The 16,313-nt window shown below is 38.1% G+C and overlaps 1 protein-coding gene across 1 annotated transcript in view; it reads right to left on the bottom strand.

The window, feature by feature from the left end:
* Nucleotides 1–6,588, bottom strand: part of TTC29 (tetratricopeptide repeat domain 29) — a 118,547-nt gene extending 111,959 nt beyond the window's left edge. The window contains exons 1-3 of the mRNA XM_042828428.1: nt 6,561–6,588; nt 4,631–4,727; nt 264–347 (exon numbers count right to left, since the gene is read on the bottom strand). Of these exons, the coding sequence (XP_042684362.1) occupies nt 264–347; nt 4,631–4,727; nt 6,561–6,588 (209 nt within the window). The remainder of the gene's footprint in view (nt 1–263; nt 348–4,630; nt 4,728–6,560) is intronic.
* Between the last annotated feature and the right edge of the window lie 9,725 nt (nt 6,589–16,313).

The following is a 16,313-nucleotide window of genomic DNA, read 5'->3' as shown; positions in this document are numbered from 1 at the left end:
ATCTTAACTATAATGTTGCAAACATGATGTAATACCTTGGTAAATACACAAATTAATAAAGCCAAGGAGTTAAATGCTTTGATATGCTTAAGATCAGGAGAAATGATCCATCACTATTTAATATCAGCTTCAATTTTTAAATGCCAAGTTCCACTAAAAAGGGTAGGGCCTAGGGAACTTTAAATTTATATGATTATGACGACTAGAAACAAAGGAAACAATAAACTTATGGATGTTAAAATGCCTTGAAAAAGCCAACTTACGCCGCAGCTTCTTGTTTTGACAACCCTTTGATATTCTTCGCCAAATAATCATCTATGCCATCTTTGTCTTTGATCAAGTGAATCCTAAATTTAAATGAAAAAAATTAAAAGAAACACCGTGAGCTGCTAACACAGACTTCCGTGGCATGTATAATATATTAGCATTGCCAAGTAGAGCTAAATACTGAAATATTGACAAAGTAATGTTTTCTATAAAAACATACAAAAATCTTTTAAATTTTTTGGTCTACAGCCATTTCAAATCCTTATTTCTGCAAGAAATTAGAATTGGCTTAGCTTTCAAGCACTGAGCTACACGGTATTTCTGTCTAAACCTGAAGAAGTTGTATATTAGCTGAATAAGTAATAACTGATGCTGTATATTAGCTGAATAAGTAATAACGGATAAAGCCACCAATATTTGAACTGCTTTCTAAATCATTACATTTTTTGCATTATTGCTATGGACCAACGTGGTCTAAGCAATTGTGCATCTAAAATTTCCAAAAAATAAAATAAAACAAGTAATCCCAAACCCAGCTCAAACATATTTACTTTCCTTAGTGCAATGCACACGTTTAAGCCTTTTCTCTGCTGCCCACAATCTGAGCAGCACGTTACAAAAAGAGGTCCAACAAAGTGGCACAAGGCACTGAAAGAAATGGGAATATTCCTATACATTTATTAGCGCAAAGATCTGATTTTGAAATTTGAACCATACTTCACATTTTATTTAAGCCAGCATTGCTACTCTGAGACACAAGAGATGTCTTGAATTTTAAAGGATAATATGCACTTCCTGACCATAAAGTCTACTCAAACAGATTCTTATAACCCAGCCACAGACGACATTATCTTCATAAAAATAATGTGATTTTTTTTCTTTAAAAAACCATAAAGATTGTCTGGTTATCACTCAAAGATAAAAGAAATTCAATATCAGTGTTCCACATAAATCTGTAACTTTTTCTCTGCCTGTATGATAGTGCTGACTTTCGTTACAGGTATGAGAGTCAACTCTTTTCATAATGTTAGCTAATACAAGCAATATACCCTTCACTGCTCTGAGAATACAACAGACACTTTCTGAAATTCATTTAAATGAAAACAAAATAGCTAAGCAATCTAGAGATATTTTGACGTGTCTGAATTTCAAACAATAAAATAGTGTAAACCTGTGGCACGAACAGGGCATTTAAATTTGTTCCCGAGTTTACTGTTACTGATATACACCGACAGAAGCTTGTGCTTTCCCACAGCATGTAACAGAATTGCTGCTGACCACCAAAGATATACACCTTATGGATATTACCGTAAGAATTCAGTGAAAATTAATGCCAATGTTTCATCAGTTTCAAAATTTTCACAGAAAAACAGTCACAATTTAGGAAGATGAGTAGTGTTGTTAGGAAAAAGAAGATAAGGCAGTTATTTTAGATTTTAAACTAATGTAAACTGTATTTCAAGACACAATATGTTTATATCATTTAAGAAAATATATTTAAAAAGCAGTATCTTTGGATCATTAAATGTGAGAGATTCAGAAAACACACCCACACGAAAGGCAGATCTTTGTACCTTAAGGCTGCAAAAATGAGTCTTCTTTGCCTCATAAGCATACAAAGAAAACAGCAGATATAGATGGGAAAAAAATAAAAGGTCCAGACCCCCAGGCTGAAACAGTCATCTACAAGATACAAATTTCTAGGCATCACTGTCACCTCTCCGCAATATAATCTACACTGCAGTTAAAAACAAGTTCAAACTGGAATAAAGGAAAGTCTGATGCCTTCTTACTGTCTTCTCAAATTAATAAACAATATCTGCATACGGAAAAATTGGGAAAAAAGCCCCACAAAATCATACACAATTTAAACTATCACCTGCCATGGAGTCAATATATAAAGTTCTGAATTCTGACAGGGAATAACTTTCACACTTACAAAACAAACAAAAAGAGAACAGGAGAAAACAAACACCTGCAGCCAAGGGAAAAAAAGAACAGAAGCAACAACTTGCAAACCAATTAGTTTACAGAAGCCCCGAAGTATCCGGAGTATTGAACTGATGGAATTACACTGGAAGAAATGTAAGGTACTGAAAATAACAAATAATTAGCTCATTTTGGCTGCTATTGTCAATGATATTAATACAGGAACAACACAGACAAGACAAGCAGACAATATACATAGAAACAAAAAAAAGCAGAAATTTCCATTATCTCAAAGAATCATTACTTAAAACATTGTTATATGTGTTACATGCAATGGAGATTAAAAAGAAATATAATTGATAACAACTGACACTGTGACTAAGAATGGATGTTATTTCTAACAGAGAAGTAAGCTAAGGATGGTACTGGCTAAGAAGCATCATTTTTATTCTTCCAGAAGTTGTCGCTTGCTTTTTCCAAACAGTTGTAGCCTTATTTTTCCAGTGTTTCAATGATGACTCACGATATTCCATAAATAGTTTATATGAGGTGTTCTTCCTCTATAAATTGAATCCTATTTAATTTTAAATCACTCCCTTATTAAAAACAAATATATTTTAATCCGATTGACAGTTACCCCACAGTTGGCTTTTTGTATCATTTATTCCTAATAACTATTTTTGTTACCAGTTCACACAGCAAAATAGCTACAGATTTTGATCAGAAACAGACTTCAAGATAAATACAACTGGCTTTTTAATCAAAGAGCAGTACAAAGTTGCATAAAGCATGAAGGACCAAACAGGTTCTCACATAACTCTCTATCCTCACTGCATATTCTGTTCAGTTTTTTCAGCATTTTCTATCAAAGAAAATGGCAGAGCTTGTCTTGCTTTAATCACTAGGCACCCGCAGCATCATCCACACCATCACAGAATCACACATTTCTTCTTTGCAGACAGACACAACATCATGCAGGAGTGAAGGAGGATGCCCTTTTAGAACGTGACACTCCCCAGATAAAGGAGAGAAGCAATCCTATCTTGGGTAAGTTCTCCCACAATGGACCAAATGTTGCTCCAAAAGTAATGCCTCCTATTGATTTCCACAGAAACGACAACAATTAAAAAGAGCATAACAGCACTAATTGATGGACCAACTTCTCAGCCACAAGCCACTGTTTTTCAACACTGCCACCACCATTAGTTATGCCAGTGATGAACAAGAGCCTGCATGCTGTGCTCATAAAAATCTGTACCTGCAGAGATGACCAACTGCTGCTGTCACCACTGCTCAAGTGCACCACCCAACACTGTTTGGTCTCCATAAACATTCAGCAAGCATCAATAAATGTCAGTGGGTTGCCTCAGATAGGAATTCAGTGACACACCTTTGCTTCACACATACTTCCATGTCAGATGCCATTATGTCAGACTGCTCTCTGCTGCCATTCTCACACGGCAACAACACAAGACGGGATACTGGTGGGAAGGTTCAGCCTCCACCACCACCTGCCTCTGACGTCATGGGCCAACTCAAGAAAACTGAACGCAAAACTGAAGGCAGAGCAGCCCTCATAATTAATGGAAAAATTGGTGGCTACAGAACATTGCTCCAGCTGTATCAATTTAATTTGATTTTTAAAAATATTTTAAGGCACAGATCACTGCATCTTCTTATTCTATCAGTCTGCTGGTATGCCCCCCCCACCCCCCGGAAAGCCTGATTAAAGTAGTCAAAATTCTATCTCAAATAAATGGAATTGTGGAAAAATAACCTAAGTTTCTAGGACTACAATTAGTAACGAGCAACTATTAAATAGACTTGTTCTATAAAATTATGGGGCTGGATAGCAACTAGGAGTATTCACTGTAGGAGACAAAAAAGCATAGATAACTAACTAATAACTGGAAGGAGAAATGGAAACTGACTATAAAATTATGAAGGCACATGTAGGAATATAGCTTGAAAGGATTATGATACTGTATTTTATACAGGTACTAACTACAAGATAATATTGTTGTTTTCAGGCATTATATTTTATATTAGATATTCATTCATTATATTTTGAGAGATGCCAAACTGTTTTTTGTTGGAATGAAAAAAAGGACCATTTTTAAAAATCCAAATAGGTACATTTTCATTAACTTCCATTTTATCAATGCAAGACAATACCCGCTATTCAGAAATAACTTCCTACAGTTTCTGAAGATGCTTTGAAAAAACAGGATGAAACATCTACCTTAAACAGAATGCATTTCCATTTTTTCTTCCTTTTAACAACAAAACTTTCCTAGGATAAAATTTAATTGTTTCTTATTTTTGCATTTTTAAACACTGCAACAAATTGAAAAGAATTCATCAAATTTGCACATCGGATTGAAGCTATTCACAGTAAAAATAATCACACTCTGAAAGAAAAAAAGGCACGTACCTGGCAAAACCTAATGGTGGACAAATCGTTGGTTCTTCAAACCTGGGATGCCATGGTGGGCTTTGAATGATTTCTTGAGGCAACACTTTCATTTCAACTAAAACAAGTAAACAAAACCCCAATTATTTGAAATAATATTTTCACAATGATCTAGTTTCCTTTTTACCACTTTTCAATTAAATCTTTCATTTTCACTGCATCACATATAATACTGCCGTCCAGTTCCACGCCAATCTGTTTGGGCCTCAGCATGGCTTCATGAGGACGCAATGCTTAAGAATAGCTATAACCTTAAGGTCAGTAGTTTTCTTTCTTTCATTGGACTGCTTTTAATCTACATAGAAACAACCAGTGCAGGCATCTTACTTGCATGTAATTCCCTGTGCTTCCTCATGCTAGGTATGCCCAAATGTTAATAAGCTATGCTGGCACATAAGGTGAAGAAATGACTGAACATGCAACGTGCAATGCAACAAAAGGCAGTGAATTAATGTTCAAAATAATACATAACTGTCCCAATAACAAGCATGTGAGTAGAAAAATCCAAGTAAATTCTATACACGCAACATAGGATTTTACTTAAAACAAAAGCAGAAAGCCCCAGTTATGTAGAATTGTCTAGCTTGTCATTTTGAAGTACATAAATGCTAATAGGACTTCTTTGTCATAGAGAGCTACTGTGTTTTTTCCCCAAGTATTCAGCCTCCACTTCCTACCATTAAAGTTTCAGCTGCCAGTTCCTTCATTTTGCATGTCTGTGATCTGAGGACGTTAGCAGCAGGAGCACCCTCACTTTTAAATTTGGTTTAATGTAGGTATTGCATGCCCTGCTGGTAGGCCCCAAGGCAGAAACTTTTAATAGGGACGGGAAAATAGAATATGAGGGGGGGGGGAGGAGGAGAGAAAAGAAGAGGAAGAAGTTAACTATTTGCTGCATTTAGAGGAAGAAAATTCCTTTTGTAGGAATGGAATGATAGATACAAGTCAACTTGATCGGTATCAGAGTAGAAGAATATTTTATTTATCAGCCTTTCTGTGAATGAAAGCCATTTCACTGATGAAATATTTTGCTACATTTATTATGACGCTTTTTTTTTCTTTTAATTTTTTAAGTTGTTACTTAGAACGGAATAGCAATAAACTATGGGTTGAAAAGATGTTAGAATATAGTTAATTCCTCTGAGTCGCACTTTTAGGGTTTGTAGTCCTAAATTTGTTACAGAAAAAAATGAAAAAAAAAAAAAAAAAAAAAAACAACATTAAACAACTTACAATTGGAGGCAGCATCATTTTACAAAAGTGTGTCATTGGGGAAAAAAAATAATTACAACAAAGTCTACAAAAAGCACTGGTATCTCATCACTGTAGAAAATTACACTTGTTACAGAAAGTGCAGATTTGCATCCACACACAACACAGAAAGGGAGATATCTGCTAAGGAAAGTGCTGTTCATTGAGGAACGGCAAGTAAACTTTATACCAACACCGTAGCCCAGAGAAAAGGCAAAGCCTACTGCAAGCCCCTTACTTTTGGAGCACGTCTCAATCGCAGCCGCACAGTCTGGCAAGCAAGAGGACTGACTGCAGGCAGCGGTGGGACAGGGCAGGCAGGGGGCTCAGAAGCACCGAGCCAGGAGCGGCTGCACCCGCCACAAGCTACCGGCTGGCTTGACTGGCTACGAGACAGGTGCGTTCATCTTTCTCCCTGGCTCATTAACCACCTGCGGACCCGAAGCGTTTTCCTGCAACGCTGCTTCAGTCCCTCCGAAAAAAAAAAAAAGCCAGAACTTTCTAAAGACACGAACGTCCACTGCAGCACGGCCGATAGCGGCCGTTTGGCCCCGGCCCCCCCGGCGAAATAGCGGACCGCCCCGCGAGGACGGCGGGGGAGGAGAAGGGGTCGCGGACGGCGCGTCCCCTCGCGTCGAACCTGAAAAGCAGCGGCGCAGAGCCTCCATCCCGAGCAGAGCGCGGCGGCCCTGCAGCCTTATGGTGCCGACGCTCCCGGCCCAGCCATGGCAACGGGGGCGGGCGGTGCCGAGGGTGGAAGCGAGCGGTGAGAGGCTGCCGAGAGAGCGACTAAGCCTGAGTTAGACCTTATGAGCTCCGGAAGATGTGAGAACCCAGAGCAGCTGACGGTTTTTAACATTAACTCGTCTCGGACTAGAGGTTCACAGCTGTGAATGACTTGTATTTTGTTTCAGGACCTTTTCAGACGGTCCTTCAGGCCTATCGAGTAATAGGAAACAAAAAGCATATAAACCCAGATTTAATCTAAGCGAATGGCATGAAGATTTTGGGTTTGTGGAAAACCCTGTCACTGTCTATGGTGAGAGCCTGCTGTCTGCAACAGAAGAACTCTTCTACTGATCAGCTAAGGAGTCTGACAGCTTACAGGAAATAGAACTAGCAAGAAGGAACCAATGAAGGTTTGGTAAATGTGGACGAAAAAGAGAAACCATAATCAGGACACCAAAGAATACAAAGAGCAGAGATTTTTCAGTCACTTATCACCAGTGGAAGAGGTCATTTAGTAGCACAGATTTGACCCAGTTTTTATTGCTACAACTGTTTGGAAAACTGGCATGTCAAAATCAATTGTTATAATCTAATTTGGAAGGATCGAGTGGATAAAAAGCGCTTCAAAGATGGCATTACCTGTTTCTGAGTTGATGTCAATCGGAAGTACCTGATCTTGAATGTTTATGGGTCAGTGTTCTAATGGATAAGCCAGAAATTGACAGGGTACTTAGCCATTAAATCACACTAGAGAACAGCAGGAACTATGCCTTACCTGTCTACAACATATAGGGAAAACATTCCTGTACCATGATGAATTTCACATGCTAGAGATCTCATACTGCTGGTGTTAAAAAGTACTTGGAATTTCAAAATATTTTAAGAGTCATTTCCTTAAGAAGGAAACTCTTAACACTTAAGAAACTCACCACTCTTAACACTTAAGAAGTGTTGCACTCACCAGAAGGAAATTCTATATTAGACCTCATATAGACACATAAAAAGGAATTGAACACAGAGCTAGAAATTAGTCATGGCTTAGATATAACTGATAATTATTTGATCACATTTGTTACACGCAAACAGAATTAAGTCCAAACCAATAATATACATGCTTCATGCGTTGGACGGCATAATTTTATAAAGGTGAAGACCGCTGTAAGATAAGTCTTTGGGAGAAAGAACTGAACCTGAGATGGGAGAATATTAATTGGAAACTGTAAGGATGTTAGCCAAGATACTCCTAAAGTCATCGTCCTGTGATGAAGGAATACATTTGCCAAACAGATAGGGTTCGATTACAAAGAAAACATCTCAAAACAGAAGCTATCTAGTATAACAGATGTACATTGTAAGTTAGAAATTGTAGAAAATGACTGAGTTGTAAAAGGTTTAAAAGGAATAAATAAATAAATATACAACAATTAAACTGAAGAAAATCTGAGGGTTTTCTTTTGTGTTTTTTTTCTTCTTTTTTTCTTTTCTCAGGAGTAGAAGATAGAAAACAGTCTAAATGATGAAACATCCCTATGAAGTGATGAAGATGTCGACTTTAACCACGACAGACTTGGGAAGTTAAAACACAGGAATGAGGAATGTGAGGGTGGCAGCCCTGAGCATGCTACCAGGCACCAATCAGTGTACAATCAGTATACATCTCCCTTCTCCTGGGATAAAAAGAGGTCAACAGGGAGATTCTTCAACTCTGTGAGACCTTGCATGGCATATTGAGCTAGGTACTGATTGGATTGATCTTTAAACAAAAGTTAGCTGTGGGACCAGTGTTATTTTTCATACCAAATAAAATACACAAAATCTTCAAAAAAACAGAGGATTTCTGCAGTCTGCAAATCCTGTAAGGTTTTACGATCAATATTTCTAGACAAAATTTTATTTTTTGTGTGTGAGCTCTCTCAAAACCAAATAACCAGAAACCTACTGCCTCTCAGATAATCTTTCCAAAAATAAATACTTCCTATGCATCTTTTCCTTACACATGAGATGTAAACGGCATTTCTACCTTTCTGATAATCATGTGCAAGAGAAATACGTATGTAGTACTACTTGTAGGTAGCAATCATAGGCCCAAACCAGAAATGGTTTTCTCTTGCACACAAAAGGAGCCATTTCCTGAAGTACGTTATAAGGTTTTTCTTTCATAGTAGATTCTTCAAGACTCTTTATATGTTTTACTCACTCTGTAAGTGATACCCTTCTTGTTTCTTTAGAGATGAGCATGAGGAACTTTTGGACCAAATCGCTAACATGAAGCCCAGTTCTGCCGTGTGTTGATCAGCTTCCTGGTCAGCAGGCAATAGTGCTGCCGCAACACTTGATAGTTAGATGCTAGCATAAAGCTAGCACTTAAATACACAAGCAGGGTAACCACATCATAAATAGGGGCCCTAATAAGATCCTTTACACAAGTCTTGCCTTTCATTGCAAGGAAGGCTGTCTCAGACAAGACCCAGTTGCTTTCTTTGACAGCAACGAATGACTTTTGAATATAAAAGTTATGTTTCCCATTAGAGCCATCAATTTTAATTTTGGAGTTGTCTTTTGTGGCTAGTCTGGATGATCTACCTCTGATTTTTCTCTTCATGGTAAATACACATTTAGATCTGGATAAGTAGAATCACACTGACTAGAGATTTCCAGTGTTCTTAACCGAGCATACAGTTACAGCATACATACAGTTTAAGCAGCCTCAGTAATGTCTCTACATCACATATCTTCTTTTTTCAGCTTTCTATTTGAGTGATGAGATGGAGACAGCAGTAATGATAAAGTTCAAACAAACTTACAGTGTAAAAGTTATTGTAAGGATCACTAGTCTTGCTGTTCATTTTATACACTTTATGCATCAATATACTAGATCACTGCCAAGTTCCACTGCTGGCACAATAGGCTTAGGAAAGATCCAAATATTTCTAAGAAAATGCACATCTCCAAAATCTTTGTTTCACATTCCTTGTCATGTTTCATCTCACTGTAGCTTGTAGCTGGACCTTAAATAGAAGTCTTCCAAAGTAATATTAGAGCTAAAGGATTAGATATCATAAGCCATTTCTTTATCAGGCTTTCAATTTCTCTCTGTTTATATAATTTAAATACTACAGTGGAAAACTAAAAAAAAAAAATAAAAATAGAACTGTATTAACACTGCTCTAACACATTGGCGACCATTTATTTATATGTTGTGTATTTATATGTTTATTCACTTAAAAGAAAAGCATTCATATTGCTAACAACTTGCTAACATAAGTAGCAACCCTCCAAAGGTTAGCTCTAAGGAAACAGGTCTGAGGACTGATACAGTTAAGAGGAAGATAAATAAAAATATGATTATGTTTTGCTAACAAGCAATGGTTATTTCAGGAACAATCCTGTGTAAATACTTATGAAAGTATGGAATGTATCTGGGTGGGAATTAGGAGTGCAGATGCACATCAAAAACTGAGCAGACATATACACACTATATATATATACAAGTAGCATTTCCTCAGCCTTGAAGACTAGAATGGGCAAAAGTTTCTCTTAAGGTGTTGTTATTCTGCATGTCTAGAAGTGTGCGTTTTCCATGATTCCAAACTGGGTAGTAACATTTATTTGTATTCATGGAAGTACCAGAGATACTGCCCTTCAGTTCTACGACTGTTACAAATGAGGATAGAATTCACAGCAGCCTGATAAATCTCTGAAGTATCTAAACCAGTATTTCCTTAACCTGAGACACATGTAGGAAAATCAGAGTTGGCACTATACAAAGATTTTGTCATTTGTTTGAGATCATTCAATATACTTATTCACAAATGGTGGAACTGCAAGTATCGCTGTTTTCTAAAACTCATGCTGTTAAGTCTTCCATGCCATGCCCTTGTTGGTCCTATATTCTACCTGTGATAGAGAGAAAACTGTTTCAGCGTGCTGTTCTGTTCTCTCTTCCCCCCTCTCATTCACCCCCTCCAACACTTTGTGTACCTGTAAGATATCCCATTAACATCTGATCCTGGTTCTGTAATTGTGTTTACCTATTTCAGATATTCTTATTCATACCCTTTTAGGTAAGCCTCAGATGGACTTTTACCTACTTAAACATTTGTAGGATTACCAATTGAATTTGCTTCACCAATCTAGAAATATCTATGTGAGAAGTTGATCAAACCACATCACCAACTTGGCTCAAAAGTACAACTTTTTTCATCAGCATAACAGTATCTATGTGACATGCAGCTTATCATCACGAATTATGGGCGAAAAGGATAAACAACCCATTAAGAAATTAAAGGCCCACAAAGGTGCAGTTTGATAAAGGATAAAAAAAACCCCAAAGGGTACATATAATAAGATCTCTCCCCTGAAGAGTGATTGTTATCTTTCTTTCATGAACGTCAAAGACCTGGAGCTTCTCAGTGCCTCAGGCAAGCGAGTTTGAAGGTCTCCTTCATGACTGAATAGAAAATAGTAATCAGAATTTACTTCAAGACTATTTATTCTGTAGAGCACTTAAAAAAATGTTTTATGTGTAGAACTTTTGATATTAACAACCGACAGAAACAGCCACCTTATTATGAAACTCTACTGCATTTACTGCATTCAGTGTGTCATCATCTATTTAATCTAGCATATGTGGTTTTTTTTCATGGAACATGAAAAAAAACAGAGCTAAACAGCTCTGCTTGATACTGTTATTCCCATTTAATTTGTGCAGTCTTCAGTCTGTAGTAAATGAAAGCCTCCACAAAAGGAGAGTGACTTACAGATGAAGATATCTTCGCAACCCCAAGAGAAATAAGTTGTTATTAAATGTTTTCATTCCTTAAGACAAAATATACAGACAATATCCTTAATGTATTACAGCTAATAAAATACACCCTTTTTATACTAATAAAAGGGAGTATTATTTACAGTCTTTCAGCTTCCTCTGAGTGCATTTCTTGATTGTACCCATGGTATGACTGGTCACTGAGCCAGGGCCTAACCAAATCAAAGGAGAAGCAGTCAAAAAGAATGACTTAAGTGATGACAATAGAAACATCCTGCAGTTACTTTCCTTCTGATAGATCACACTAAAATTGGTGGAAAAAAATTATTTGACATCACCTTCATTGTGCTGAAGAATATATATACACATATATTTCCCAATAAGTTGCATATCTGAAGTTTTGCATTTATTTGTATTGCTACTGAGCTCCTTCCATTATTGTTTTCTAGTTCTGATCACAACCATTGATCATCTCTCATCTTAAACTAGATTGTAAGCAGTGACACAGACAAGTAATAGCATATTATTCATAGATAATGCTTTATAATCCAGCCTAGCCCAGAGACCTTTGGGCACTACTGTAGTGGAAATGATAAATAACAATACGTTAGCTGCATACAACAAATGTCTATGGAGATCTGAAATTCTCCTTTTAGCTGATTTCAGCAGTGTGCCCTTGTGGCCAAAAAGGCCAATGGCATCCTGGGATGCATTAAAAAGAGCGTGGCCAGCAGGTCGAGGGAGGTGATCCTCCCCCTCTACTCTGCCCTGGTGAGGCCTCATCTGGAGCACTGCGTCCAGTTCTGGGCTCTTCAGTACAAAAAAGACAGGGATCTCTTGGAAAGAGTCCAGTGGAGGGCCACGAAGATGGTGAAGGGCCTGGAGCATCTGTGCTACGAGGAAAGGCTGAGTGAACTGGGTCTGTTCAGCCTTGAGAAAAGAAGACTGAGAGGGGACCTGATCCAGGTCTATAAATATCTAAGGTGTGGGGGGCAGAATGGCGAGGCCGGACTCTTTTCAGTGGTGAGTGGAGACAGGACAAGGGGAAACGGCCGGAAACTGCAGCATAGGAAGTTCCGCACAAACGTGCGCAAGAACTTCTTTACAGTGAGGTGACGGAGCACTGGAACAGGCTGCCCAGGGAGGTGGTGGAGTCTCCTTCTCTGAAGATGTTCAAGACCTGCCTGGATGCCCACCTGTGTGACCTGCTGTAGGGAACCTGCTTTGGCAGGGGGGTTGGACTCTGTGATTCAGGAATGCCGTCAGTGACAGCCAGCATTGTCTTTGGCCTCCTCCCTCTCGACCGGTTATTTATGTAACGTGTTCAGGTGGAAAAGCACCCAGTGGAGGCTTACCTACATTTTCAGTGCTTGCCTACCGAGATTCATAACGTTAGAGTAGCTGAAGCAAAAAAGACATGTCAAGTTAGCATCCAGGATAAAAATCTGGTTGTGTTGTTACATAGTCCTAAGACTTTAAGTGTATCATGCTCGAGATAGTTGAAATCCTTGGGGGCAGGAGGTCTGTGGATTAATGGATGTTTTCCTCCCCTGTAAATTCCTTTGTATCTGTAAGGCTAAGAGGTGTTGCTCTGTAGGCAAAGCAGAACTTGAAGCTGAAACTTCTTGAAGCTGGGAACTGCTTCAGAGATGAAAAGCGCTATGAAAACATATACTTCCACTCCAGGTACTTACGGGTACTTACCTTCAAATGGAAATTGAAGTTATACAATGTGATAAAAGCATTGCATGATCTAAATGTAATTTCATATTAATGTCTGTACCAAATTTGTTTTGTGTAAGTTTCTCATGTACTAGATGGTTATCAACCAGCCACAAAAGTGATACTGAAATTCTAATGGAATTTTAACATTCCCTCTAAGTGGCATGAATATAGGCTTCATTTATTAATTGTAGCTGATTAGCCACAAGGCAAACATTTAATTAAACCTTGGGAGACAATAACATTGCACATAAATTATCTATTTAAGAGCACATAGGTCTTTATATTTCATTAAAAATTGTTTAACCAATAACTACACATCTTAAGCTCAATCTGTGTTTGTGCAGATTTAAAACCAGAAAATCCCCTAGTGCATTGCTGGTTTTTTTCCAGACATTTATTTCTTGATGCTTTCTGATTTGTATTTACTTACCACTTGTTCGTGCTGCTTTCCCGATTAGTGAGACTGTCACTCAAGTTGTGGATTAACTATTGATTAAAGAAGTCCAACCACATTATTTACTTTCTAAATAACTTCAGAACACTCTAAAAAGTACAAATAGGTGTTCACGGGATGGTTAAAAGTAAAAAAACAGAAGAAATACAGTGCAATGCAGCCATACATTGAAGAATTCTGATTTGAATTATTTTTGTCAGTTGATCAGAAAATCAGTTGATTTTCAGAAATTTAAATTATTTAATAAATTAGTACTATTAGGCATTAAAACAAAATACTCACTCCTGTAACAGATGTTCTTGAAAGAAATTGCCCAGCTTAAGAAAATGAAGTCCACCAAGGAAGCCAATACGAGGCCCTCCACTATCCCACGCCAGCCTCCTAGTCTTCAAGTGTTCTGTTTAGTTTCTGGAAAAGAGTTTTATTTCAGGTTCAGAAAGCAGAGGAAACACCAGCTAGAAATCAATTATCAAATAAAAGTAGGCAGACAAAAAAAAAAAAAAAAAAAATCTGAAATACAGTAGATTTGCAAACTGCCTGTATGTCTGTGAAGTTAAATGTAGGTTACTCTGTTCATCTACAAAGATATTTAGATGGCAAATGGAAACTAGCTGCTGTGAAGCATACCACATTCATATATAATTAAAGCACCCAAGAGTAAAATAGCGATGCACAATAGGTGACAACTGATAAAAACAAGGGAAGAAATATAAAAAAGGATACAAAACCCTGGGGATTATAGAGAATATCTAATACAAGCTGAAGATCCTATGACTGTGTCCAAATTACCAGATAATATAAAAATATTAACAGAACTACTGGAGCCTGCAAATGCAGTGAGACCCTGACAACATACAGAGCTTCTCAGGCAAATCAGGTTGCAGCATTTCTTGGAAGAATAATTTCACTCACCTGCTATGGATCTGCCTAAAAACAAACAAAAAACCAAAAAAACCAAAAAGACAACAACCATTCAGATTTGGACAAACCCTGCCATTTTTCTGAGAGCTTATCTAATCAAATAACACCTTTTGGAGTAAGAAATTGAAGACAGTGGCTGGCAGAGACAGTTTAGGAGTATAAACCCTAGAAAAGACATATTGATGTTTAAACACATGAACTTGGATATGTGTGTAGTTGCAGCAGGCTTTAACATAAATGCCTTTGTTTTGTAGTGATCTCATAGCCAAAACCATTAAGTTCTTTCCTGAATGCAAAACAGGAGTTTGTATGAGAGAATTTGTTATGATTTAGGCTCTGGGAGAGCATGTTTATTGAGAAAAAGTTTTCTTGCCATGGATTCTTCTTACACACATACAGCATTTTCACACCAGAATTTCCTCAGATTTGAACAGATTGGGTATACTCTATTCCTTGCTATATCTAGAAAATCAATTGCCTTCAAATATACAGGCTTTCTGAATTTTATGTGCCTCAACCCCAGAAAGAAGACAGGACAATGCTAATAGCTCCTCTCTCGGGCCACCCTAATCTTTGCTACAGTTACATCATAACATTGTTACTCTTCAACTTCATCCTAGATGTTGCTAGATATTCACAATTAATGATTCTTTGTTTCAACAATGTCATTTAACAGTTTCAGCTAAATACACTGCATCTCTGTCTGGTAACAAGGTAAACTAAAATTTCAGTTCAGTGCTAGTGCTCAGCCGGGAGGAGGATTGAGGCAGTTTCCAAGATAATTTGAGTTTACTACAAGCAAGATTAACCTGCAATAAAATTCAACATTATCTCCTGCTGGATGATGTGCTGTAATGTCAGCATCCACATGCTTTTGATTTTGAAATTGTTAAGAGGCACTTCTGGTCTCCACAACCCAGCATTCAGCCAGAATGTACCTGTGCCTCTGATTGATGAAGCAGCTGAGAAAGCCACAGGACAACATCTCAAAATAAGGCATGTCTCACTGCCAGAGGTGCTCAGTCTGATGGGTTTGGGTGCTTGTTTGAGCTTTCAGGGTATTAGTACATCTTTTCTTAAGTTCCTGTAGATTAATTGGCATAGGTTCTTAAAATATGGCAGCAGAGAAACTTGATGACTGAAGAGTGTGAAAGACACCACACATCCTAAAACTGATAATACCTAATTTAAACACCATGAAGAGCCAAACAAAAAAAGTAACACTCAGATAACTGGATTGTTTTCAAGCAGATATGTTTCTAAATACCAGCTCCTTTACAGCTAATTTGTTGTTATTCATCAGACAGGGATCTCTTGGAAAGAGTCCAGCGGAGGGCCACGAAGATGGTGAAGGGCCTGGAGCATCTCTCCTATGAAGAAAGGTTGAGTGAACTGGGTCTGTTCAGCCTTGAGAAAAGAAGACTGAGAGGGGACCTGATCCAGGTCTATAAATATCTAAGGTGTGGGGGGCAGAATGGCGAGGCCGGACTCTTTTCAGTGGTGAGTGGAGACAGGACAAGGGGAAACGGCCGGAAACTGCAGAATAGGAAGTTCCGCACAAACGTGCGCAAGAACTTCTTTACAGTGAGGTGACGGAGCACTGGAACAGGCTGCCCAGGGAGGTGGTGGAGTCTCCTTCTCTGGAGATGTTCAAGACCTGCCTGGATGCCTACCTGTGCGACCTGCTGTAGGGAACCTGCTTTGGCAGGGGGGTTGGACTCGATGATCTCTGGAGGTCCCTTCCAACCCCTACAATTCTGTGATTCTGTGACTCATAGCTCAGTGAGCCTTTTTCCTAC

This window comes from Centrocercus urophasianus, unplaced genomic scaffold (genome assembly GCF_019232065.1).
Source record: "Centrocercus urophasianus isolate 14NV4802_14NV808 unplaced genomic scaffold, USGS_Curo_1.0 seq_3, whole genome shotgun sequence".
Classification (NCBI taxonomy): domain Eukaryota; kingdom Metazoa; phylum Chordata; class Aves; order Galliformes; family Phasianidae; genus Centrocercus; species Centrocercus urophasianus.
This window is presented reverse-complemented; position numbering and strand designations above follow the sequence as displayed.